Source organism: Bos mutus, chromosome 9, assembly GCF_027580195.1.
Source record: "Bos mutus isolate GX-2022 chromosome 9, NWIPB_WYAK_1.1, whole genome shotgun sequence".
Lineage (NCBI taxonomy): Eukaryota > Metazoa > Chordata > Mammalia > Artiodactyla > Bovidae > Bos > Bos mutus.
This window is the reverse complement of record NC_091625.1, coordinates 80,556,540-80,581,465: the sequence shown is the minus strand read 5'-3', so window position 1 is coordinate 80,581,465 and position 24,926 is coordinate 80,556,540. Positions and strand designations below refer to the sequence as shown.

Sequence of the window (24,926 nt, the reverse complement as noted above, 5' to 3'; positions counted from 1 at the left end):
CTTTGCACTTGGGTTAAAACATACTTTAATTAGATCATTAATTACAAGCTTCTTCTCTGAATATGGATATGGCAGAACAATGGGGAAAAAAATCACTCTTGCTCAGATGAAAAGGAAAATAATTTAAAATGCCAGATATGTTTACCAGTGTCTTGATGAAATATGTTTGTGAGTTATAATGACAATGCATGTTGAAAGACATCTCTTTAACTTGTTGTTGACGCTCCATGGGGAGAGGCTCTGGGGCCAGGAAGTGCCATGGGGTCGGGCAGCTCAGCATTCTACCCCTAGCTAGTCCACTCACCAGTGGTTAGCCTGGACAAGTGGACACCATTTTCAGTAAGTTACTGAGGCTTGCTCTTTCGTTCTGCCACAGGTATGGCAGTTTCATTTAAATACCTGTCTTGACCTTAGGAAATCAACCATCCTTTCCAAGCACAGTTACAATGTGGCTACAATTTACTGCTCTGGCAAATCAATTGCTTTGTTACTGACTTTACTCAGTGTTGTCTCCAAGGCAGCTTCAATGCAATGGCACAGACTTAGGCACTGCAACTCAGAACAAAGATTCCATCATTTTTATTAACTCCCAGTATGTCCGTTCAATGATCCTCAAGTTCTTAGCCCTGTAGCCTCCCCTATCCTATAGTCACACTGCATTTAACAATAATAACTTTAAATCTTAGCTTAAGCACATAGCAGTCAGGTAAGAACGATGTGGAAGTTTTAGTGTAGAGTATACAGTGAAACTGGGCTTCCCAGGTGGCTCAGTGGAAAAGAACCCGCCTGCTGATGCAGGTTTGATCCCTGGGTCAGGAAGATCCCCTGGAAGAGGAAATGGCAACCTACTCGAGTTCCTGCCTGGGAATCCCATGGACAGAGGAGCCTGGCGGGTTACAATCCATGGGGCTGCAAAATGGTGGGACCCGACTTAGGGACTACACAACAACAACAGCAGTGAAACTGCCAAAAAAGTTAATGGAAGCATGGACAACACTAATAAACAAGGACTCACAAGCAAGCACTTGCAACTCATATAAAATTGTCAAAACAAATGTAGACGAGCGGAAGCCTGGTCACGGAAGACAGTGTGATAAAGGGCTTGTGTACCTCAATAAACATTGGTTACTGAGTGTGCCCTTCACCTCAGAGCCTATGCTAGATTTTGGAGGAGAGGATGAAATTTAAAAGTTGCCGTCCTTTTTGGCCTCATAGCTCATTGGAGGAGTAACAAGTGAGTGAACAGTAATCACACAATGTGATGAAAGAAACCACAGGTGTAGGAACAAGTGTTACGCGTGCAGTCAGAAGACCCACTCGGATGCCGAGGAGCCTCTGGACCACTTGACTCATAGGTGATGTCTGAGAAGGAAATGTATAAAGAGGGCTGCAGAACCTCAGTTCTCCTAGAAAATTAACAATATGGAGAGAGATGTGGGGAGGAGACAGTGGGGAGGCAGAGAGATGAACTGAGCTCGATGCCTCCATTCAGTGATTTGATGATGACGCCCTGATCTAAAGAAGGATGGTGGAGGTGAGAAGGCTGGAGCAGATAGGCAGCTACTTTGAAGGTACGGATGACATGGCTTGCCAACCTAGTGTGGTGGGTGTGGTAGAAAGAGGAATTTTAGATGTATCTGGCCATCGTTGAGAAGGCAACGTAAGATGCATTACAAGATTTAGAGGAGGGGTTACATGAGGTTGTTTCAACATATTTATATGGTTTAACATATTTATATGTTTTTCTCAAGGTCGTGATGTCAAATGCAGAGTGTCATTCCCAATGAGAAGTTGGACCAAGAAGTACAGACTTGGGAACAATCCATGTAGGGCACAGACTGAAGTCATGAGGGACAGTGACATCCTCATGAAAGGGAACATGAGGAGAACAGACAGGACTGCTGTTTTGATCTTAAATAATGGATGAAGGGACTGGGCAGATGGGTACTTAAAAAGAACTGAGTACCTTATGAGAGTTTTTCCTAAGCTAAAGACCCCAGGGTCTTGGTCCACTGTTAAAGTTTCATCACCAGAGATGCTCAAGCAGAGCCTGAATCTGCCAGGATATTGTTCAAGTGATTTAAATATCACATGCAGTATGGACCAGATGATCTTTACAGTCACTTCCCAAGGCTAAGATTCTGGAATTCTGTGCCTCTGTGATAGAAAATGCAGCTTTTTTCCACTTCACTTTCTTTGGCAGCCATCACTGATGCTTGCTGAGGTTGGAGCTTCAATTAAAAGGGAACTGGAAAGGATATAGGGATGGACTTCTGCCAAGGAGTTAGGTCTGTGGCTAATGAATGATCTGTCTGTGGTAGTGAAGAAGGAAGCCAGTTCCTAGGACAATACCTTTCCGCCTGTCTCCACCCCTCCCCCAACTATGAAGCGCTAAGGGCAAATGAATGGGAAACACATGAATGAAGTTTACTTTGAAATATCTATGGATTTAAGGATTAGGGGTAAAAACACTTGAGTAAACCACACGTTGGGTTTTGCTGACCCCAAAATATCTGAATATAATTTATAGACCTTTTGATGAACTCACACTACTGCTGGGCCTGCTCATCTATTAAATGTTGCAAGGAAAAGAGTAGGGTGTAAGCCAAGTAATATTAGCCTTGAACTCTACCCTTGCATGGAAAATCAGTTTTACAAAGGAATTTGTGATGGCAGGAAGTTGCTTTAAAAAGCATTGTCTGACTATTACCCTAGAGAAAAAATAACCAGTACCCAGATAAAATAATCAATATACTGAAGAGCTTTTCAATACATTTGATCCAAGCTATTATTTATCTGGCCTATTGCTCTTAAATGTTCCAAAGACCCATGATGTGTTCTTCAGACATCAATTCTGGCTATTTCAGGCAGGAAGAACAATATATGTACAACCAAGAAGACCCTCGGGGGGACAGCAGGCCATGAACATAAGATTTGGCTGCAGTGAAAATGAGTTTGAAAAGTGAAGTGAAATACAAGTTAGGAATAAAGTAAATGGTTTGGAATCATACTCTCTGTCAACAATTATGGAAGGGAAAAGAAAAAGAGTGGGATAAAAGAGAACAAGAGAAAGCATGGACATAGAATATTGATAAAGTTGATTCATTTATGCAACAAATCAGGCACTGTTCTAGGGGCCTGGGATAAATCAGTCCCTGAAACAAAGATCCCTGCCTTTATGGAAATTACATTCTAGCAGAGAGAGATAGACAATAAGCCATAAATACAACAAATAACAAAGCCATATAATATGTCAAGGACATTTAATGCCATGAGGGGAATAGACAGCAAGGTAAGGGGGTTCCGGGGGGTTGGGGGAAATTGCAATGCCTAATAGGCTGCTCAGAGTAAGTCTTACTGAGAAAGCGAGACTGAGCAAAGATTTGAGGGAGGCAAAGAAGTGAGTCAAGCAGATCTCCAAGGGAGAGCATTCTAAGTCAAGAAGGGTGTCTGGTGTGTTCTATCTGTGTGAACAGAATAGAGGCCAGCTCAGACTACAAACATCTATTGATTCATCAGATGATTACTGGGTACCTATACTATGCCAAGGGCTATGCCAGGTACTACAGAGAGAAAAATTAATCCTGAAATTCAGAAGCTATGAAGGAGACATGGTATAAAAAGCCATGTGATTTGGCCTTGCCATCGTGCCTTCTTTACCCTAGGGTATTTTTAACCCTCTTTCCCCTCGTCTTCCTCTCTCTCATCTCCTTACTCCATGGCCCCCCTTTCTGTAGCCATCTCTCTTCTCAGTCACAATGGTCCCTCCTTTCTTTTCTCTTCTCCCTATTCTGCCCCTTCCTCATCCTAGCCTCTGTCTCCTCCTTTCCACTTCTTTCTTGCTTCTTTCAGGATTTTTTTTTTCTTTATCTTTGATTTTCTGTAGTTTAACAATGATACTCCTAGGCATAGCTTTTTTGGCATTTATCCTGCTTAGTGTTCGCTGAGCTTCCTGGATTTGTGGTTTAAGGTCTGAATTTAATTTGAGGGAAATTCTTCATCATATTTCTTCTGTTTCTTTCTCTTTCTTCTCCTTTTGGTAATCCCATCATGCATCTGTTATACCTTTAGTCATTATCCCACAGTCCTTGGATATCTGTTTTTTCAGTCTTTGTTCTCTTTACTTTTTGGTTTCTGAGGATTCTATTGATACGTCTTCTAGGTCATAGGTTCTTTCCTCAGCTGTGTCTAGTCTACTAATAAGCCCATCAAAAGCATTCTTCATTTCTGTTACAGTGTTTTTATTGCTAGCACTTCTTCTTGGCTCTTTCTGAGGATTTTCATCTCTCAGTTTATACTGCCCATCTGTTCTTGCATGATGCCTACTTTATCCATTAGAATCCTTAGCATATTAATCATAGTTGCTTATTTATTTTAAAATATTTATTCGGCTGTGCTAGGTTTTCGTTGTGGCACCTGGGATCTCCAAGCTTCATTGAAGCATATGGGATCTTTAGTCGGGCATGCGAACTCTTAGTTGTGGCATATGGAATCTTCAAGCTTCATTGCAGCATAGGGGATCTTGAGCTGGGCACACGAACTCTTAGTTACAGCATGCGGGATATAGTTCCCTGACTAGAGATTGAACCTGGGCCCCCTGCCTTTGGAGTGTAGAATTCACTGGATCACCAGGGAAGACCCATCGTAGTTGTTCTAAATTCTCAGTCTGATGATCCCAATATCCTTACCATGTCTGGCTCTGATCCTTGCTCTGTCTCTAATTGTGCTTGTTGTCTTTTGGTATGCCTTGTGATTTTTTTTTTTTTTCCTGATAGGTGGACATGATGTACTGAATAAAAGGAACTGCTATTAAAGGCCTTTAGTAATATGGTGGTGAGGTGTCAGGGGAGGAGAAATGTTCTACAGCCATATGATTAGGACTATAGAACACTTCAATCTTTCAGTGAGACTGTGCTTCTGGATCATGAACTTCCCAAGTGTTTCTCAGGCTTCTCCCCTCCTTACCGTAGGCAGGACAGAAAGGCTAGAGCCAGCTGGAGTTGGTTATGTCCCTCCTCTCAGGTCAGTTAGGTTCTGATGATACCCCAGCAGGTTGCTGCTGCTGCTGCTAAGTCGTTTCAGTCGTGTCCGACTCTGCATGACCCCATAGACAGCAGCCCACCATGCTCCCCCATGCCTGGGATTCTCCAGGCAAGAACACTGGAGTGGGTTGCCATTTCCTTCTCCAATGCATGAAAGTGAAAAGTGAAAGTGAAGTTGCTCAGTCATGTCTGACTCTTAGCAACCCCATGGACTGCAGCCTACCAGGCTCCTCCGTCCATGGGGTTTTCCAGGCAAGAATACTGGAGTGGTTGCCATTGCCTTCTCCAACCCCAGCAGGTTAGGCTCTGGCTAACTAGTTTCTCTTGAGGTCAGGCTTTGTCAAGAGCTGAGTGTTCCGGTGTCTCTCACAATAGTTCCTTTTCTTTTCCATCTGCTGGAAGCATGAAGGAATGTTTCTCTGAAATTTACTGTGGGAATCTGGTTGAGCTCCTGCAGGTACATCTCAAAATACTGTGGGAACCTCTCTATACCCAGGCCACCCTGGATTTTTTCACTCCCAGGTTATCCTCACTGAGCCTCCAGCAATCTATCAACTAGAGTTCAGGTTTCCCTCCCACGGTACTGGTTCCTATGGTGGTTTCCACTCAGGAGACTCTGCTCCAGTTTATTTGCTATTCTTTGTATCTGATGGTTGGTCTCACTAACCTTGGGGCAGCAGCATGGTCTATGTTCTCCACTCTCACAGGGATCCCAGAAGAGTCGATGATTTCTCAATCTGTTCAGCTTTTTACTTGTTATGATTGAGTTGCAAATCCCAAGTTCCTCATACATGAAACCAGAAAAACCTCTGTCTCTCTACCTTACAAACTTGTTTAAATGTCTCAAATATCATTTAAAAGAATATATTCTTCTCAATTTACAATATTTCTGTTTGAAATGATAAATAATAAAAATAATGATAAAAGCTAAAATTAAATATCTTAAAATCCATTACTGATTTAAAGAGATGGAATAATCAAATCTTCAAGCCAAAATTTGGACTGACAACATCTGATACCCCAAGCCCAGTGGCCTGGCAGAACTAATGATCACAAATGAAATTCACAGTGGAAAAAGCTAAAATCAGTAACATTGGTTATGAAAAAAGCTTACACACAAAAACAGAATTTAGTAATTCTGTACCTCTCCTTGCTCTTAGGGGTCTTTGTTTTCTTTGGGAGGTCCACTGGGAGCCTTAGAAAGAGGTTCCCAAGAAATTTCTAACCTGTGCTTCAGTCTCACTTTTATTTTTGAAAATTTCCAGATATCTTCTAGTTACTTTAGAATATATTGGGAAAATTGAGAAAGGTCTGTTCTTTTTTATATGAAAAAGAAGGTATTCTTTCAATCAACAGCTTATTTTACGAAATATACAATGTCAGTGTGGCAGACTCTATGGGCAATGAAATGCATAATCCTTGTATCCCAGAAATGGAAAATTTCCATAAGCTTTATTATTTACCAAAAAGAAGAACATCAAATCTGAGTTTCTACAACACCAATGATCATCCAAGCAGTATTTAATGCCTTCTCTTCTGGGAAAGACAGATGTACAAGAACTTTAGTAATTACCAAATGTCAAAATTATATTGAAAAGAATAAACATTTGCCTAAATTAAGGTTCTCTTGAGGATCAGTTACATATAACAAGAACGACTGACAAATCAAGCATGAGGAGAGGTGGGACTTATTTTCTGTCTCCTGATAAATTATATAGGGAATGAATAACTCCCGCTGTGATGATAAGAGCATCCAGGTCATGTCTGCTTAAAGATCTGTGGGATAATAATAATATCCTAAACTTTTGCAGTGCTTGACATTCTCAAAGCACTTTATAAACATTCATTAGGTCTTCCATAAGCTAGGAGACTGTCTTATTGTTGCTTTTTCCTATTATAGCATCTCTGAGAGTCTGCAATCTTTCTAGAGTTTAAATATTTATTTATTGCTTTTAATGTATATTTACTCCATTGACAATACTTTAAAATTATTCTCAGCAAAAGAGAAAGGTTCACGGTTCTATTTTTGCATCCAAGAAATAAGCCAGAATCGCAACAGTGCTTCTCCTAGGGTAAGTGAATACAACCTACTGGGGACGCTCTGTTGGTCTGGGAAATCGTTTTCTTATTAATAAATACCTTCATCCACTTCAAACATGCCTTTCCCATCCTTTAAAATTGCACGTGTTGTTCTTGTCTGGTAACTACACAGTGCCTACCAGGGTGCTTTGCATGTGGAAAGTTTTCAATAAATGCTAGCTGCTGCTGCTGCTGCTGCTAAGTCGCGTCAGTCGTGTCCGACTCTATGCGACCCCATAGACGGCCTCTCACCAGGCTCCCCCATCCCTGGGATTCTCCAGGCAAGAACCCTGGAATGTGTTGTCATTTCCTTCTCCAATGCATGAAAGTGAAAAGTGAAAGTGAAGTCGCCCAGTCGAGTCTGACTCTATCAGCCTCCATATGTGGCAGCCATGAAGATCCTACCACAACATTACATTTTGGAAACTCTGATTCATTTGCTGATATCACTTCTGTTTTCTCTTTGTCTGATTATCAGTGGACTGAGAATAAAAGGTGATAGAAAGAAATAATTGTAAACTTGACATTCTTCTAAGTTTCAAAAGCAAATACACAAGCATCTTTTTTATCATCGACACTAAGTGAAGGTCTAATAGGCTGTTTGAATTGCTGGGAATACAAAGGGAAATAGGGTTGCAAGGACAGAAACATTTTTGATTTTGGATACTGAGCTGACTCTATTTGAAAGAGCCATACGTTATATGCTTGTATTTTTCGTTGTAATAAATTAAAATTCTTTGCGTGGTGTGCATGTGTGTGTGCATATACTGCTATTTAAATGGGCCTGGAGACAACCTAGTGTTTGCACAGCAAGGGTATATTACCCTTCCCATCAGCCATTTCCTCTTCTCTTCTGCAAATAAATTCTAGGATTGCTGAGAGCAAACAGAAAGACAATGGAAAAAAAGAGACAGAATATTTTCCTTTAGTTCTAATCACGTCTAACTTCTGGCAACTTCAGTGAAAATCAAAATTGAAACCCCTGTGAATTTCAGACCCTGTAAGTGTTCTCTTATGCCTATTTGAATGCTGTAAATTCAAGACTGACTTGATTCTCCTGAAATAGTGCCATGATAGACTTATACACTGCATCTCAGTTCTGTGGTACAGCACTCTGGATCCCTAGAAATGATGTTGAGATCCTTCGAACAATGAATCTGATTCTATATGTAAGAACACAGTACATTCTCTCTTGGAATTCTTGTAACAACCTAAGCAGGCAATAATAGCAAACAGGCCTGGAGGGCTGTAAGCCATTTGCAGAAATACGTGAAAGCTACAAATTAAACTTAGAAAGTATTAAACAAAATATATTCTATCCTTCAACGTTATTAGATATATTTTTGTAAAACAAAATTTAAAAATATGGTTGAGTAGTAAAACTTAATAATTACAAATATAAATATTCAGTACAATGCAAATACTCCCAGTTTTATTGTCTTGCTTTTATTTCAGCAAATTTGTGCATGTGTGCTAAGTCACTTTAGTCGCGTCCAACTCTCTGTGACCCCATGGACTGTAGCCTGCCATCCTCTGTCCATAGGAGTCTCCAGGCAAGACTACTGGAGTGGGTTGCCACACCCTTCTTTTTATAATGGAAATTCTCACAAAAGTTGAGCTCTACTGACAGTATTAACAAAAACATCAATTAAAAATAGAATATAATTGTAACTAAAGTGTATATAATTTGAATGTTTTCATCAAAATATGAACATCAAATAAATGTAAAAATTGTAATGAATTATTTTCATATTTTTATAATTAGATATTCAAAAGTAGCTATTAAAATTAAAGGCAAATACAAACTATAATTAATTAAATACAATTTAAACAAAGCTGAAAATGCTGACTTAATTTTTTGATGTTTCATAAATTGTATTATACATTTTTATAATAATCATGAATTAAATTATTCATTATTCCAGTATTTAATGTTCATATTTTAACTGCCAATCCAAAGAATCAGCATCATGTTTTATGTATGTTGTATTTACAGTTTCATCTATATATATTTAGAGTAATATAAATTGTTTAATATTACAAAATATTCCTTAGCCACCAGATGTAACTTCTCTGTTAGCAATTCTTGAACCATGAATTGGAACAAGAAAAAAAGCCAAGAAATGATCATGACTTTTCTGAGACAAAATTCATTGAGAAGAAATCTACTGAGCTTATGTCAAGAGGATTTGACATGTTCATTAATTTATCTTTTCTCTTTACTAAATATTTGTGTCACTCAAATCCTCCTTGCATTTCTAAGTAGTATTTCCTCCAAGAGTCAGAATTTTAACCCGTTAAGGTGAGTCAAGGGAAAATTAGAAGTGTCCAGCTGAAGTTCTAATAACTGCATACATATTGAACAAACCATTCACTCCAAACATTAAGCAGCACCAGGATCTGCAAAGACTGTGATTTATTCTCTGGCTAGAAGGTATCACTATAGTTTAGGGATGTAGACAACAGGCCAAATTGCCCAGGACTCTATTATACTTCCAAAGCCCTTCCGGTGTCAGAAACTTTCTAAGCTTCAGTTTCTTCTTCTGTAAAAGGGATAACTTCTTGTTCATAGAACCACTATGGAGATTAAATTATATAGCCTGGCACACAGTAGGTTCTCAAAAAATAGTAGCTATTAATATTTACTGGCAAAGAATTGTGGGCACTGGCTGTACTGAATTAGTCGTCAATCTAATGAATATGTACTGGTCCTCCTATATGTCAGGTGGCTGGGCAAAGACTCAGGATTCAAAGGCTACCATTTTGCAGTAACCATATAACATATTTGTGGGGGATACAGACATGTACTATGGAGATATAAAAGTGCCAGGCAAGCACAGCTAATAGCATAGTGAACTTGGCTTGTGAGAGTGGGCAAAGGCTCCATAAAGAAAACAGTATACACGCAACATGAGCACATGAGCAGGAGATTCCCAGTGAAGAATGGGAAGGGCATTGCAGGCAGAGGATTGCAAAGACTTGGGAGTTATGAGAGTATTTCCATATTTAAGAAAAGAGACATGTTAGAGAGAGGAAGAGCAACCATGTCAGGCTCTGGAGATGCTTACATTCAATTGACAAGAAGCTCAAACTGGTTAATTTGTTTTTAAATAGACCTGAGGTGCCATGTTAATCCTTCTACAGTGTGGCTCGAATTGGACTCAAGGAAAATTCCAGTTCTCTGAGATGTGCTACTTTTGAGGAGTTGGCTTACAAAAGATTTGATCAACGCTCGCTCCACAGTACAATAATGTTTGTTCGTTACTACACACCAGTTTTCTTAAAATATACCAAAACTGGCGGGGGGAGGGAAACACTTATTTTGAACCTCAGACACATGATTTCCAGTTCTTCATTCCCCTATAATTTCTGCCATGGGTTGCCCTTTTCACTAGGAGCACCCAGGGACATATTCTAAAAACTGATGCAACCAAGAAATGTGAGCTTCTTATGTTAATAAATGAAACAGCACTCAATTCCAGAGCTGGATAGGGAAGACAACACAAAATTCCTCTGCAGAAAATATATCCTCAAATTTTGTCAAGTGATGTGCAAACTGCATGAAGTATTTTATTTGAAACTTGTGAAGGTAATATCAAGTCTAAAGTGTTCAAAACAATTAGACCGTGAAGAAGGAAAAGACGTCACAGCCATAGGCAAAAACCTGGGATGAACGGAACCCAACAAGACACCTCCAATGTCTGTAGCAGCCCTCCCAGGGAAAGTAACAGCCTGCCACTCCTCCAGGGGGAAATTCTCCAAGTACATTAGCTACTTTCAACACAATCTCACTGATGTGATGTGGAGGAGGCATGGGCTTCCCTGATAGCTCAGTTGGTAAAGAATTGCCTGCAGTGTGGGTGACCCTGGTTTGATTCCTGCATTGGGAAGATCCACTGGGGAAGGGATAGGCTACCCACTCCAGTATTCTTGGGCTTCCCTTGTGGCTCAGCTGGTAAAGAATCCACCTGCAATGTGGGAGACCTGGGTTCGAGCCCTGGGTTGGGAAGATCCCCTGGAGGAGGGAAAGGCTACCCACTCCAGTAGCCTGGCCTGGAGAATTCCATGGACTATGGGGTATCCATAGTGGTGCAGGTGGGAATCAATCCTCCATCTCCAATAGCGGACAAGCCTTTGAATGGTACAGAAATTAAATCCATCCTGGAATGAGCCAACTGTATTATAACTAACACAACTGACACCTCTCATAAACCATGGATTCAGTTTCTACAGTTTTAATAGTGACTCAGTGTCATGAGAAAACATTTTTTAAATTTACATTCAATTTTCTTCTCTAACTACAGTCTCATTATAATTTCCATTTCACAGCTACTTAGCTAGATTTTATGGACAGCTTGAATTAGAAAACAGCTCTTCAGTAGATTTTTTTTTTAAATAAAAAGAAATCATTTGTTTTTGTTCACTTACCATTCCGTGATTCAGCCACCCTGGGATAAAATTATCAAGCAATTTCGGGTAAATCATCTCTCTGTCATAGGCATAAATGATCCAGAACACCGCTACAACGAACTGGAAGGGAAAAGAAATCCTTTTATTTCAAAGGCACCAACTGTCCACAGCATACAATTGGTTGGTTTTCTACTGTTCAAAGAACCCAACAAAACTTTAATTTACAATGAAAGATAAATCAGTAAGCCAGCTAATAACTGGAAAGATCATTCTAACTTCATCCCATTAGTGGTAACTGTTGGGGTTCTTCCTCTCTCCTTGATTTCCCAACTATGTTCTCAGGCACAGGGCTGTTTGTGAGCGAGACAGAGAGATGGTCTGTCTGTCATCTGGAACAGCTCCCTTCCAGGGCTAATTGTGTTGGTTTGATTCCCCTCAAGAGGGTTTAAAAGTTCATTGGTGGTTTTTTGGATCCCATTCCCCATTGTACATTAGAACACATTCAAGAAGCTGTAGTGTATTTTCCTTGAACCCATCATGTGGTTTAAATTAATCTTCACATTCTCAAGTTTCTATTTCACCACTAACAGCATTGAAATCACTGCTATAAAATGTCCTAAAGTCACATTTCCAGCAAATGTATTAATTTATATAGCTTAAAGCAGGGGCTTTAGTGGCACTGAGAAGCAGAGTGTACGGAGAGGAAAGGAAGATTCCTAATTCTCTTGGAATAGCTCATAAATTCATCTTGATGCCAGGGGTTTATTTTGACCCATCAGCAACCTCATCATCAAAAGTGCACTCAATTGATTATTTTACCTTTCCTCAAACTAATGGAGAGAGAAGAAGCTTAGATAAAATAAAGAAACAAACGGCCCAAGGTCTTAACTTTCACCATAGAATTTTTTTTTAAGTGAATGCTTTTGTAAATAGTCTTTAAATGTAGCATAGAAAAGAGAATGAACCATCTCAGAGGGAGGTCTCAAAGTCTCTTCAGAGTTATGTCTCAAAATAATAAATACTACAGAATGATAAAATGCAGCATGAATATTAAGTAGGAACAATTTTAACTCATTTCTCATAAGGCATCCATGCCCTGACATTTTATTAATAATATCTATTTTATTGCCACTTTGTATAAAACTCCTGCTGTTTATAGCTCAAGGTTATAAACCAGAAGGGTTCCAAAGTTTATTTCCAAGTACATCAGTTATCACATGGATAATCTTAGCTTGAAAAAGTTCACCCTTAAAATCCAGGATGTTATGAACATTTACTGTTTCATAAAACACACTGAATGATAATTACAATAGTAATTGTAGATAACACACGTAGTTTAATACCAGATTAAGACAGTTATTTATCTTGCTTTTGGGGCAACTGTGTTTATTCAGTGGATAAATGCACAAAAAGAAAAAAGAAAAAAAACCCATGTATTATTAGCTTAATGCTAATTATCATCAGGAGCTTTCCAAGTACAACAAACAATTTTAGAATTATCCACAATTTGGGTTTGTTCACTCCACCAGTAACTTCATGTGTACTGAATATCAGGGTTCCCTGTCCTCAGATCTGGGTGGGTGCCATGCTTTATAGCTTTGTTACTCAAAGCGTGGCCCCTGGATCAGCAGCACCCATGCCACCTGAGAGCTTTTTAGCAGAATGCCAGGTCCCAGCCTGATAGGTTTTGATCGTGGATTTTGATAAGATCCTGAGGTCACTCCTGTGCACATCAAAGTTTGAGATGTTCTGCTTTGCAAGGGTCTGCTCCAGCCACCTGGAACCTTCCTCTCTCCCCGTGGAGTGAGGCAATCCCAGGTCCACATGGCTGGTCTACCCAGAGCCTGCAAGCCCCTCCTTTGCTAAACCACATCCTGGGAAGCCATGACCCTGGAATTTCCTGCCTGAATAGGCACGAGTATGCCTCAGGGCCTGTGTGGGTCTCTTTCTTGAGTCTGACCCTGGAGGTAAGACTGTGCAATAAATGTGTGTACTCTTGACCAGAGAGATGGTTAGAGGTATTTGTTTCTGTAGGGTGAGAACCAAAGTTTGACAACTGCCCGGGCGATCCATACCATCCGTACAAAACCATTTCAAATCCTGGATGGAGTCATAGGTGGAAACCTCTTTACTTTTGCCACATAAGGTACTTTAATCAAGACAGTGACATCCCATCACTGTCACAGGGCCCCTCCCACACGCAAGGGGAGGGGACTGTACAGGCCTGTGTAGAAGGGAGCAGAATTTGGGGGCCATCTTAGATTCCTTAGATTTCCATTTGCTTTCTACTCTTCTTTTCCAAAATTGTTTTGGCTATTTTAAGTCCTTTGCTTTTTCACTTAATTTTTCAGAATCTCAGCTTGTGAATTCATATAAAAACATTGTCCTCAAATTCTGACTAGAACTGTACTGAATCAATATATTCAATATGAAGAGAAATGATGACATCTTAACTGTAATGAGTCTTCTATGAGCACAACTATGTCTCCATTTATTCAGATTTTTAATTTCTCACTGCTTATCATTCTGGGTATACAGCTCTTGCACATATTTTGTTTTATCTATCACTAAGCATTTCATGTTTTTTCTGCTATTGTAGATAGCTTTAAACTTCTTTTTTACATTCTTTGTTGGTGGCATATTAAGAATTCCCTATTCAAATTTCTCTATTCTATACAAATGATTTTTGTATATTGACATGGTATCCTGTGTGTATTCAAAATTCACTTAGTAATTTGAGTAATTATGTCATAAGTTACTTTCAGTTTTTATATGAACATGATCTGCAAATGACAGTTTTTTCTTCTTTCTTTACAATTTGTATGCCATTTTACTTCTTTTTCTTTTCTTATTGTACAATGTTGACTAGAAGTGATGAAGACTGAGCATCTTTGCCTTCTTCTCTACTTAGGGAAAGTGTTCAGTTTTTCAGCATTTCAGCTTGATATTAACTGCAGGTATTGCTTAGATGTCTTTTATCAAGTTGAGGAAAATCTCTTCTATTCCTAATTTATGCATGTAATGAATGAGTGATGAATTTTTTCAGATAACTTTGCTGCATATTTTCAGGTGACCATATTTTTTTTCTCTTTTATTCTGTTAATATGATGGATGATAGCAATCGATTCTTAATGTTAAATCAATCTTTAATTCCTGGTCATCATGTATGATCATTTTTATACATTACTGGATTTGACTTGCTGCTATTTCGTCCATCTTTATTCATAAAGTATATCGATCTCTAGTTTTTTTTTAATTTCTCATAATGTCATTTTTTAAATTTTGGTTACAGGATAATCCTGGCCTCAAAAAATAAAGTGGAAAAGTGTTCCCTCCTTTACTTTGTGAAGGACTTTGTGCGAGATTGGTATTATTTCTTCCATACCTATTTGATATACTTTCCCAGTGGCATCATCTGGGCTTGTAAGTTTTCTTGTGAGAAGATTTAATTGTGAATTAAATTTCTTTAACAGATACAGATTTTTCTGCTTTTCTAATTTTTTCTTTAGTTATAGTCATTTGTGCCTTTTGTAGAATTTCTCTATTTCATCTAAAGTCTGAACTTAAAAAGTTGCTCTTAATATTCTACTATGGAAATTAGCAAATGCTACACATCAGATAGCTTATCTTTAGAGAGCCAGCTGTTAATGTTGGCCAGCACACCACTGTGGAGAGCTCCTTTCCGTCACCAGGAACGATCATTTGCGGTGTCCCTATCACATAGAAAGCACTGTGGGGTCAATATTTAATCATGCAATTCGGCCAATCCTCTGACCCCCACCATACCTGGAGGGAATTATATGGGTTATTAAAAACAAAGTGACTTTTAGGAAAGGGTTAGTCCCCTTCCTTAGTGTAACACTAGAAGGTCAAGAGGTACAGCTAACTGAGTAATCAGCCTTCTAAATAATTCTTGAGATTAAAAACACAGCACAGATGGTAGCTTCTTGGCTTCCTGCACTGACATCCTCCTGATGGTATGGTCATCAGCAAACCCAAAATAAGCTTGAACTCTACTAGCAGGGCATGGATACGAACAAAAATAGGTTCTCTTGGACAGGCGAAGTGATTCTGAAATGTCCTACGGCTGTGAAGCTTCTTCCCCAGCCAGGCCCGGTGGCCAGCTCTTCCTCAGCACACACCTGCTGGCACTGTGCTGCCAGGACCAGAACACTGTACTTGGACTGACAGGGGGAGCACCACAGTCGCTGTCCAGCCCTTCCAGGTTCCCAGACAAAATACTTGTGTTACAGTGGTTCCTGAGACCTCATTTGAACCCCTCAGAAGGATTAGAAACCAACACAAAAGAAAACTGGATTCACGCTCTCTTTTTAGAAGGAATTTCTCATACGGAGTCCAACAGAAGCTGAAGCAAATGTTTTAGTTCACGTCTATGAAGAAGCTTTACTGACCGGTGATCAACTAAAGCTGATTAGAGTTTAGTAACACCAATTAGAATGCAAAGCAAGTTGCCAAGACATTTGCCCTGAAGGATGAGAAAAAGTCACTGATCTGTTCAGTTCAGTTCAGTCGCTCAGTCATGACTGACTCTGAACTGCAGCACACTAGGCCTCCCTGTCCATCACCAACTCCCGGAGTTCACCCAAACCCATGTCCATTGACTCGGTGATGCCATCCAACCATCTCATCCTCTGTCATCCCCTTCTCCTCCTGCCCTCAATCTTTCCCAGCAGCAGGGTCTTTTCACATGAGTCAGCTCTTCACATCGGGTGGCCAAAGTATTGGAGTTTCAGCTTCAGCATCAGTCCTTCCAATGAACATCCAGGACTGATCTCCTTTAGGATGGACTGGTTGGATGTCCTTGCAGTCCAGGGGACTCTCAAGAGTCTTCAACACCACAATTCAAAAGCATCAATTCTTCGGCACTCAGCTTTCTTTATAGTCCAACTCTCACATCCATACATGACCACTGATCTGTAGATTGGTTCAAAAAGGCCTTTTATCACGATCTCAATTATCCACCATTAAAGAAGGGAGGGAGGAACTAAATGAATGCATCTTTAAGTCTTCAGCTTCAACATGACATGAGCCTATGAAATTGCTTTCCCCCTTAAAACTAATCTATTAATACTAAGACTTGACCTTTTACTGATTGGAAAACATTTAGATTCTCTTTTGGGCTCAACTGCTGTGCTTCTGGGACTTCCGAGGTGGTGAAGAATCTGCCTGCCAAGCAGGAGATGAGGGTTTGATCTCTGGGTTGGGAAGATCCCTGGAGAAGGAAATGCCAACCCACTCCAGTATTCTTGCCTGGGAAATCCCATGGAGAGAGGAGCCTGGCAGGTTACAGTCCATGGGGTTACAAGAATCGGACACGACTGAGCGACTGAGCAGCAGCAGCAGCAACTCTGCTTCTAGATTTCCTTTTCATGATTTTCTTTCCTATCGATTCTTTCCAAGGTCATACTCTTGCTGAGCGGTAATATCTAGACATGTTTCCAGTTGTGATTTCTCTTTGCAAACACACATAGCCTGGGAGTAAATTGTGTGTTCCGGATGATAGCTGGCTTTATCCCTGATGGCCTCCAAGCAGTGAGTGAATGTCTCATTTTGAAATGGCTCTTGTCTTCCTACTTCACACATCTAGGAGATCCTGGGTGCTCTCTTTTTGCCTGACTTCCCTCAGCCATACCTTTAACTTCAGCAATGCACAGTGAAGTATAAGCACTCTGAAATGGTGCAGCATCTTTTGTTTCAGTGTACAATGTGTTACTAGTACTGATTCAAAGAAGTGTGATAAAGAATTCCTCTACTGTAATGATGAGATTGTGAGTTACCTTATATATATATATATATATTTTATATATATATTTTATTCTGCTCAAATTACTTTAAAACCAGAATCTCCATTTAGAGTTTGTAAAGCACATGTTGATGTTATACCTTTTTCATGGCTTCCATCTTTCTGATAGAATTTATCATTTCTCCATATTTATCCACACTTAGGCCTTAACTAATAGGCTTCCCAGGTGGTGCCAGTGGTAAAGAATCCACCTGCCAAGGCAGGAGATACAAGAGATGTGGTTGGATCCCTGGGCTGGGAAGATCCTCTGAAGGAAGACATGGCAACCCACTCCAGTATTCTTCCTAGAGAATCCCATGGACAGAGGAGGCCAGCAGGCTGCAGTCTATGGGGTCACAGAGTTGGACACGACTGAAGCAACTTAGCACAACACAGCACACAGGCCTTAACTATCTTTTCTGAGTAATAAATGTGAGAATAAAAAAACCCAACTCCTACAAAATCTATGAGTTGATGCCTGCCTTGATTTCCAACCTTCATTTATACCATATTCTTTCTTGCTCCCTAAGCCAACTGGCAATTTGATTGTTCCTAAAATTCTTTATGAGTTTTCCTGCCTCAGAGCTGTAGCATTTTCCACTCTACACCAGGAATGTTCTTTCCTTGTTTTCATGTGGCTGGATTCTCTGTTCCATCAGCCTGAGGTAAGCCACCACCTCTACATGGAAGCCTCACCACTGGTGCATTATTTTCTGTCAGAGACCCTGATAGAAAATAAGCTCCTTTTGCTGGTGTTCAATTGTTCACTGTCTGGATCTTTTATGAGAAAGTGAAGTCTTAGGAAACAGGAACTTCTTTGTCATGCTCACTGCTGTTTCCCCCTGCCTGGTACCTAACATGTTAGTGGTGTAAAAAAAAATTGTTGAATAATGAATAAAAGTGGGTTGCTGCTTGTATGTATCAGACCACATCTTCCAGAGAAGCAAATACCCTTTTACTCCTTCAATATTCTTACTGACCTAAAATTTTTCTATGTTATCCACAATTTTTGCCCTCCTGTCTGTAAGGAGATAAGCCTTTCTTTCCAAGGTTTTTCTTCTAGCCCATCTCTTCTCAGATCTTCTATCCATTAGCTCCTCTTTACCTGTTTAAGTCCTTCTATTATCTTGAAATGATCTTTCCCTGAACTTCAAAATTAAGATGGAAGACTAAAGGCTCTCTTTCTTGAAATCAACCAAGAATAAGAGGAATGAGAAACAAAGAGACCAACGGGAGAAGGAAACGTCCCTAATCCAAACATCACTCTACTCAACAGGCTGCCAAGTGTTAGGAAACTTGAACTGGGCCAGGAAGAGACTCTGACGTAAGAAACAAGATCAGAGGGCTCTGTGGTCCAGTGAGCAGAACAGAGAGATCCTACAGGTGGCCCACTGTAAGAGACATGCAGTGACCTTTGCTGGGAACCGGAGGTCTGAGGTGCATGGGAGCCCTGGGGAATGTTCAGGGGTCAGAGGTGATGATGTTCAGTGTGGAAGTGGGCCAGTATGGTATCTCTGCAAGAAGCAGGATGTGGTCATGGGAGGTAAACAAGACAGGATCTGTGATAACCAGCCTGAAGGGAGTGCTCCTGCTCACCTGATGAAGACCAAGCTTCCTATAACCAACCACGCAGCAGGACTGGGAGCAATATGCGTCAAGGAGAGAGAAATGACTCTGGCCCAGAAAGAAGCCATTTTCCAGGGGACAGCAGTGGTGGGAAACAGAAATTCAAGCTGCCCTTTGTAAGTTCCTAGCCTGTCTCCAGTTCTAGCTTTTCATAAAAAGCTAGACAGGAAGGACAAACAGATTTACGGATGAGTAATCATTAAAAAAAAAGAAAAGCATGAAACATATTCATAGATAGCACAATAAAAAGGACAGAGATAAAGCTGAATATGAGCAAAATGGGAGAGGGCACCTGAACAATGCAAACCAGAAAATGTATTCATTAATTTATGATCAAATAATTCTGTTTAAAAAAAGCAGTTAAAGAGGAAAAATTGGGACTTTATAAAGAAGAGATGTTAGAGCAAGAGGATAAAACCGAATAGATAGAATTATTGAAAGAAATAAAATATAAAAATTAAAACCACATAAAACTGAAAGTCGCATTATAAGCAGTAAAAGGAAAAACTGCCTTTGGTGTAGACAGTGGGGGTTTAGCTCTCTGCAGTCTAGAGGACTAGATACACCGAGAAACCTTTCTGCTGTGAAACGCTAGGTCCTAAATAAATTATGACAAATATACTTTCAAATATATTGCTGAGCAGACAAGAAAGGAAGGGAAATCACTAGGAGCCGAAAAACCCATGCAGACAAAAAAAGAACAGGAAAAACCTGAACAGTAGCAAACACAGAAACTGAGCCTGCCCCAGAGGCAAATGGCAACACTAAAATCTGAGCGTTCCGTGAACTATGGCCACAGAGACGGATGACAGTGGCCTTAGGCCCATGCAAATCTGTGGAGTGGGTCTTGAACCTGAAAGGCCTGGCCCACAGAGGGTCCATACCTTCTATGAAGGGATAGGGTACAGAAAGTGCCCTTTATCAGTTCAGTTCAGTTCAGTTGCTCAGTCGTGTCTGACTCTTTGAGACCCCATGAACCACAGCACACCAGGCCTCGCTGTCCATCACCAACTCCTGGAGTCCACCCAACCCACGTCCATCAAGCCAGTGATGCCATCCAACCATCTCATCCTCCGTCGTCCCCTTCTCCTCCTGCCCTCAATCTTACCCAGCATCAGGGTCTTTTCAAATGAAGTCAGCTCTTTGCATCAGGTGGCCAAAGTATTGGAGTTTCAGCTTTAGCATCATTCCCTCCAAAGAAATCCCAGGGCCAATCTTCAGAATGGACTGGTTGGATCTCCTTGCAGTCCAAGGGACTCTCAAGAGTCTTCTCCAACACCACAGTTCAAAAGCATCAATTCTTCAGCACTCAGCTTTCTTTATAGTCCAACTCTCATATCCATACATGACTACTGGAAAAACCATAGCCTTGACTAGACGGACCTTTGTTGGCAAAGTAATGTCTCTGCTTTTTAATATGTTGTCTAGGTTGGTCATAAATCTCCTTCCAAGGAGTAAGCATCTTTTAACTTCATGGCTGCAATCACCATCTGCAGTGATTTTGGAGCCCAGAAAAATAAAGTCAGCCACTGTTTCCACTGTTTCCCCATCTATTTGCCATGAAGTGATGGGACCGGATGCCATGTCAGGGTTACATAAATTACTTTCTAACTGCTAAGATTGTTTTAATCAAAAGGCTTCATTGAAATTTATTCTGCACCTAGATCTTCCATTTACTTCCTTTATCTTTGTATTCATGGAAGCTACATGCGGTAACTAAGCAAGTTTTGCAAAGTCAGAAAACAAATTTTATACTTATATCAATTAACTGTAGTGGATACTGTAGTACTTCTCCCAGATTCCCTCTTCAGGGCCTGTGCATCCACCCTGCAGATGTTGGGAATATCCATTGCTGGCCGCTGTCAGCTGCATCCCTCATTAGAATTGCCCTCAGCTGCAGGGAAAGGTCTTGCCTAAAGCCATGACCCCTTCCCAGGGGCCTCAATTTAAGGCTGCTCTAGAGCAGGGATGACCCTTCAGAGTTGCCTTAAATTGAGGCGAAGCGGCTGGATCTCTATGTCCTTGGATTTAAACTGCCCCTGGGAAGAGAAAAATGGATCAGAGATGGAGAAAAATTGCCAAAAATCATGGATCTAACACGACATATATGTGATACTACAGGACAGTAGAATGGAACAAGTTGGAAGACTCATTCTTCCCTTCAAAGTTAATAAGCACATTCATGGAACTTCAAGCATCTCAACAAGGTTGATGTGACCAGGTACACCTTCCTTCTGGCAAATTCACATCCAAAGGCCAGAGAAGCAATACTTTTTTAGAATATTGGCTGGTCCTAACTGATAATTGGGTCTTATCTTGCCTCATGGAGCCATGCTACCTTCCATACTCAAAGTTTAGTTGACAGGATCTCTGATTCTTATGTCATCTTTGAGATGCATGTTTTTCCCTACAACACCAGCTTGTGGGGCTGGGGCCCTCTGACCTAGAGTCTCCAGACTCTCTATCCAGGGTCATGCCCTGTATAACCCCTGTGCCTACAGGCTGCAATGGCACCAATCACATGGTTCCCTTGATTCCGGCTCTTCCCCCGCGACTCAGGCATCTCTGCCTGGCCTGTTTGAAACATGAAAATGATCAGTTTTTTTAAAGTTTGCTTTTCTTTCCCACCAACAGAATCCAAATTGCCTGGGGTTGGCCCCTATTCGTGGCAGTCTTCTTTTGTGAAGAGTGATGTTTGGAGGCTTATTATCACATTGGATTGAGAGCATCCTAGAGGTGGTGGGCCTGGCAGGAAGGTGGTGTGCACTGTGAGAGGGCAGGGCACAGAAAAAAGGAGGCTCTGTGGGCAGACACTCTGCGTATCCCACTTTGTGGTCATCTGCCAAACTTACAGAAATAGGGACAAAACACAGATCGCCTTATAATTGTGAAATCAGGTCAGAAGTTGAAATCTTCCCATAAAGAGTATGAAATAGACATAGATGGATCACTGATGGTCTGTCTCCAGGCTCACACTCTTTTGCTATCTGGTCACCTTATGCCTTACGCAGGTGAGGTGACTCCAGAAGGTGGGTCATTTTAGCATTCTAATAACTAATCCTCCTTTACGGGGTTCAAAGTTGTAAATCGATCCATTTTAAACTGAATTCCATACCTAAATAAACTGAGCAAGGCTTCTCTTCCTCTCTGTCAAGTGATGGTAAATAGGATAATTAAACAATCCAGGAACCTCACACAAGACTACCTTATTATGTTAGAAAACCACTGCCAATCGATTAGCATTGATATGCGTTTCTTTCTTGAAAAACAATTTGGACTTTTTGTCATAAAATCCAACTCTTGCCATCTCTCTCTTTTTAATAAAAGGGGATTATAGTCTAGTTATTTAATGATTATATTAAAATGAATATTCACAGATAGCTATTAGTACATAAGAGAGACAGCCAGCTAACTGCAACTTGAATTTAAAGTTCCACCTGAGAATAAAGAAACATCTAAAGTAATCTAATTGAATGAAAGTTAATTATGTAAGTAATTAGCACATCCTTTTGCAGAAGCATCCTAAGTTAGGTGGCTATGCGTCAATGATTGCCTGTATTCAGTGTCTCGGGTATAGTATCAGAATGGCCTGACCAGAACACTACTGAACACTGGAAGACAAAGCCTGAACAAGCAGATTAAAGATGCCCAAGAAGAATTTGTTAACAGGAGCAAACTGGTCATCATAGTGTTTAGGCTTATGGGTATTAAAGAATAAGAATTGTCTTCACAGGGCACCCAAAGCTGATGCTCTTAGACAATTCACATAGAGTGAAAAGGGAGGTGAGAGGCGGGTTAAGGATGCAGGGGGCACATATATACCTGTGGCTGATTCACGTTGATGTATGGCAAAAACCATCACAATACTGTAATTTTCCTCCAATTAAAACAAATTAATTAATCAAAAAAAAACTAAGTTAAAAAAAAAAAAGACTTGTCTTCAACTCTGTATAGAGGAGGGGGTCCTCTGGCCACCCAGGCCAGCATTCCAGTCTACCTAGCAAGTCAATCCTTGGGATACAAAAGGATGGCTCAGATCATAGTAATTTGACTACCCACCACTATCATCATCCAGTTATCCCCTGTGCCTTGATTTTGAGTTCGCTCAAGATTCTTCTGGCTACTCTTTGTTATCTTCAAAGTTGTTCTGCCCCTAGGAAAAGCTTACAGAGACTCCAGTTGGCCTGACAACCTTTTATAAGTATAAATGACTTAATTACCTTTCTGAGCTACACTTCAGTCTATATTCATTTAGTTAACATAAGTTCATTTACTGAAAGAAGAATTCCTGTAAAATAGACTCACAAAATTGAGTGTCTGGGTCTTTGGTCCCTGGCTATAATGGTATTGGAGTACTGTCCCAGCTGGGACACCCACAAATGGCCATTCACTGCCTTTGAATTGCTATAGAGATAAGAGAGGGAGGAAGCCAAGGTTTTCTGTGTTTTGTTTATTTTAGATTTATGCATGAACAATGAAAACATGCAGCAAGTTCTATCCACAGTTTGCAATGGGAAAAGACCCTTTGCAGAGGTTGGTGTGTTTGTTTTTTAGTATCATAACAACATGCCAATGTTCCTTCATTTTCCTGCTATGAACAATTTATCCATTAAATTCAGAGCATGACCATCCTAAATGAGAATATATCTGCAAATGAGAACACATGTGCAGCTTTCCTATTACAAAAGCAACAAATGCTTGTTGTGGCAAGTTGTGTGGATTTTCGTTTTCACCTTTAAATCATTCTGTGATGATCTATGCTGTATAAACAAAGAGGAAGGAGTCAAAAAGCAAATCATTTTTGGAACCGAAATGGCTCAAAGATGCTTGCATGCAGCCAGAGCGTCAGCAATCCATCTGCCTGACAGCACTTCAAGAGTTTTTTTTCTTGGCATTTGGTCTACCTGAACTCCCTGTCATCTGCTAAGGCCCTCCTCTAGCACAGCTGACCAATTACGGACTTTTTGCCGGGGGCGGTTCAAGAACCCTTCTCGTCAATTAAGAACCAGGAGGTTCTACTAAACTAATTACTTTGAGGATCAGCATCTCAGGAAGGTGCCAAGACTGGGGAGAAACATCTGTTTTGATGCTGATCTGCTCACAGAGCAAAGAGACCCAAAGAAAATCTACTTCATATGGATGATCCCCCAGCCTCAGAGCTTTCTTTCTTTCTCCTCCTTACTGTCATTTTTGCTTGAGACTCTTCAGGCACAGAGCATCAGACATTTCTGACCGGATCCAATACGACAGGCATTATTCTCTAGACAGGACTGAGCAAAACGAGAAGGGGCTCTGAAGGCCAGCACGGCAGCAGCTTCCCCTCCTCGGTGCTCCAGTCCTCTTGCCAGCATCACTGTCTGTAGGGATGAGGGCATGGCAACTGTCTACTGCCGTTTGTTTTTATGAGATCCCCTAATAGAGTAACGGCTTCCCAGGTGGCTCAGTGGTAAAGATTCTGCCTAACAATGCAAGAGACACAAGAGACGCAGGTTCAGTTCCTGGGTGGGGAAGATCCCCGGAGTAGGAAATGGCAACCCACTCGTGTTCTTGCCTGGAGAATCCCATGGATAGAGGAGCCTGGCAGGCTACCGTCCAGGGGGTTGCAAGACATGACTGAGCCTGCAATGCATTTATGCACTAACAGAGTAAGTGAAATGGTGTGAGAGCATTTAACATAGTATCTGGTGTATAGCACTCAATAAATGTTAACTGAATTTGCCAGAAGATCTAGTTTCTCCCCATTTTCCTGGCTTGCCTCATTTTTTTCAAGAGAAAGTACATAAGTAAGTTGCTCTGTGTACCCTGCAGCGTAACACAGAAGACACTTATCCAAATAGGCAAAATGATTTACAGGTGGCCTTGCTGAAGGATGCCGAGGCCGAGAAGACTGGGCCGCTTTGACGAAGTGATTCGACTCAGACCATCTCAAATTCTTGTTGAAAATAGGAGGGGGGATAAATCATAAA

The 24,926-nt window shown here is 40.6% G+C and overlaps 1 protein-coding gene across 3 annotated transcripts in view; it reads right to left on the bottom strand.

Moving 5' to 3' along the window:
* The window catches only part of AIG1 (androgen induced 1), a 272,128-nt gene that overhangs the window by 148,696 nt on the left and 98,506 nt on the right, over positions 1-24,926 (bottom strand). For all 3 annotated transcript variants that reach the window (XM_070376791.1, XM_070376786.1, XM_070376785.1), the window contains one exon: positions 11,550-11,651. In XM_070376791.1, coding sequence (XP_070232892.1) covers positions 11,550-11,651 — 102 coding nt within the window. The remainder of the gene's footprint in view (positions 1-11,549; positions 11,652-24,926) is intronic.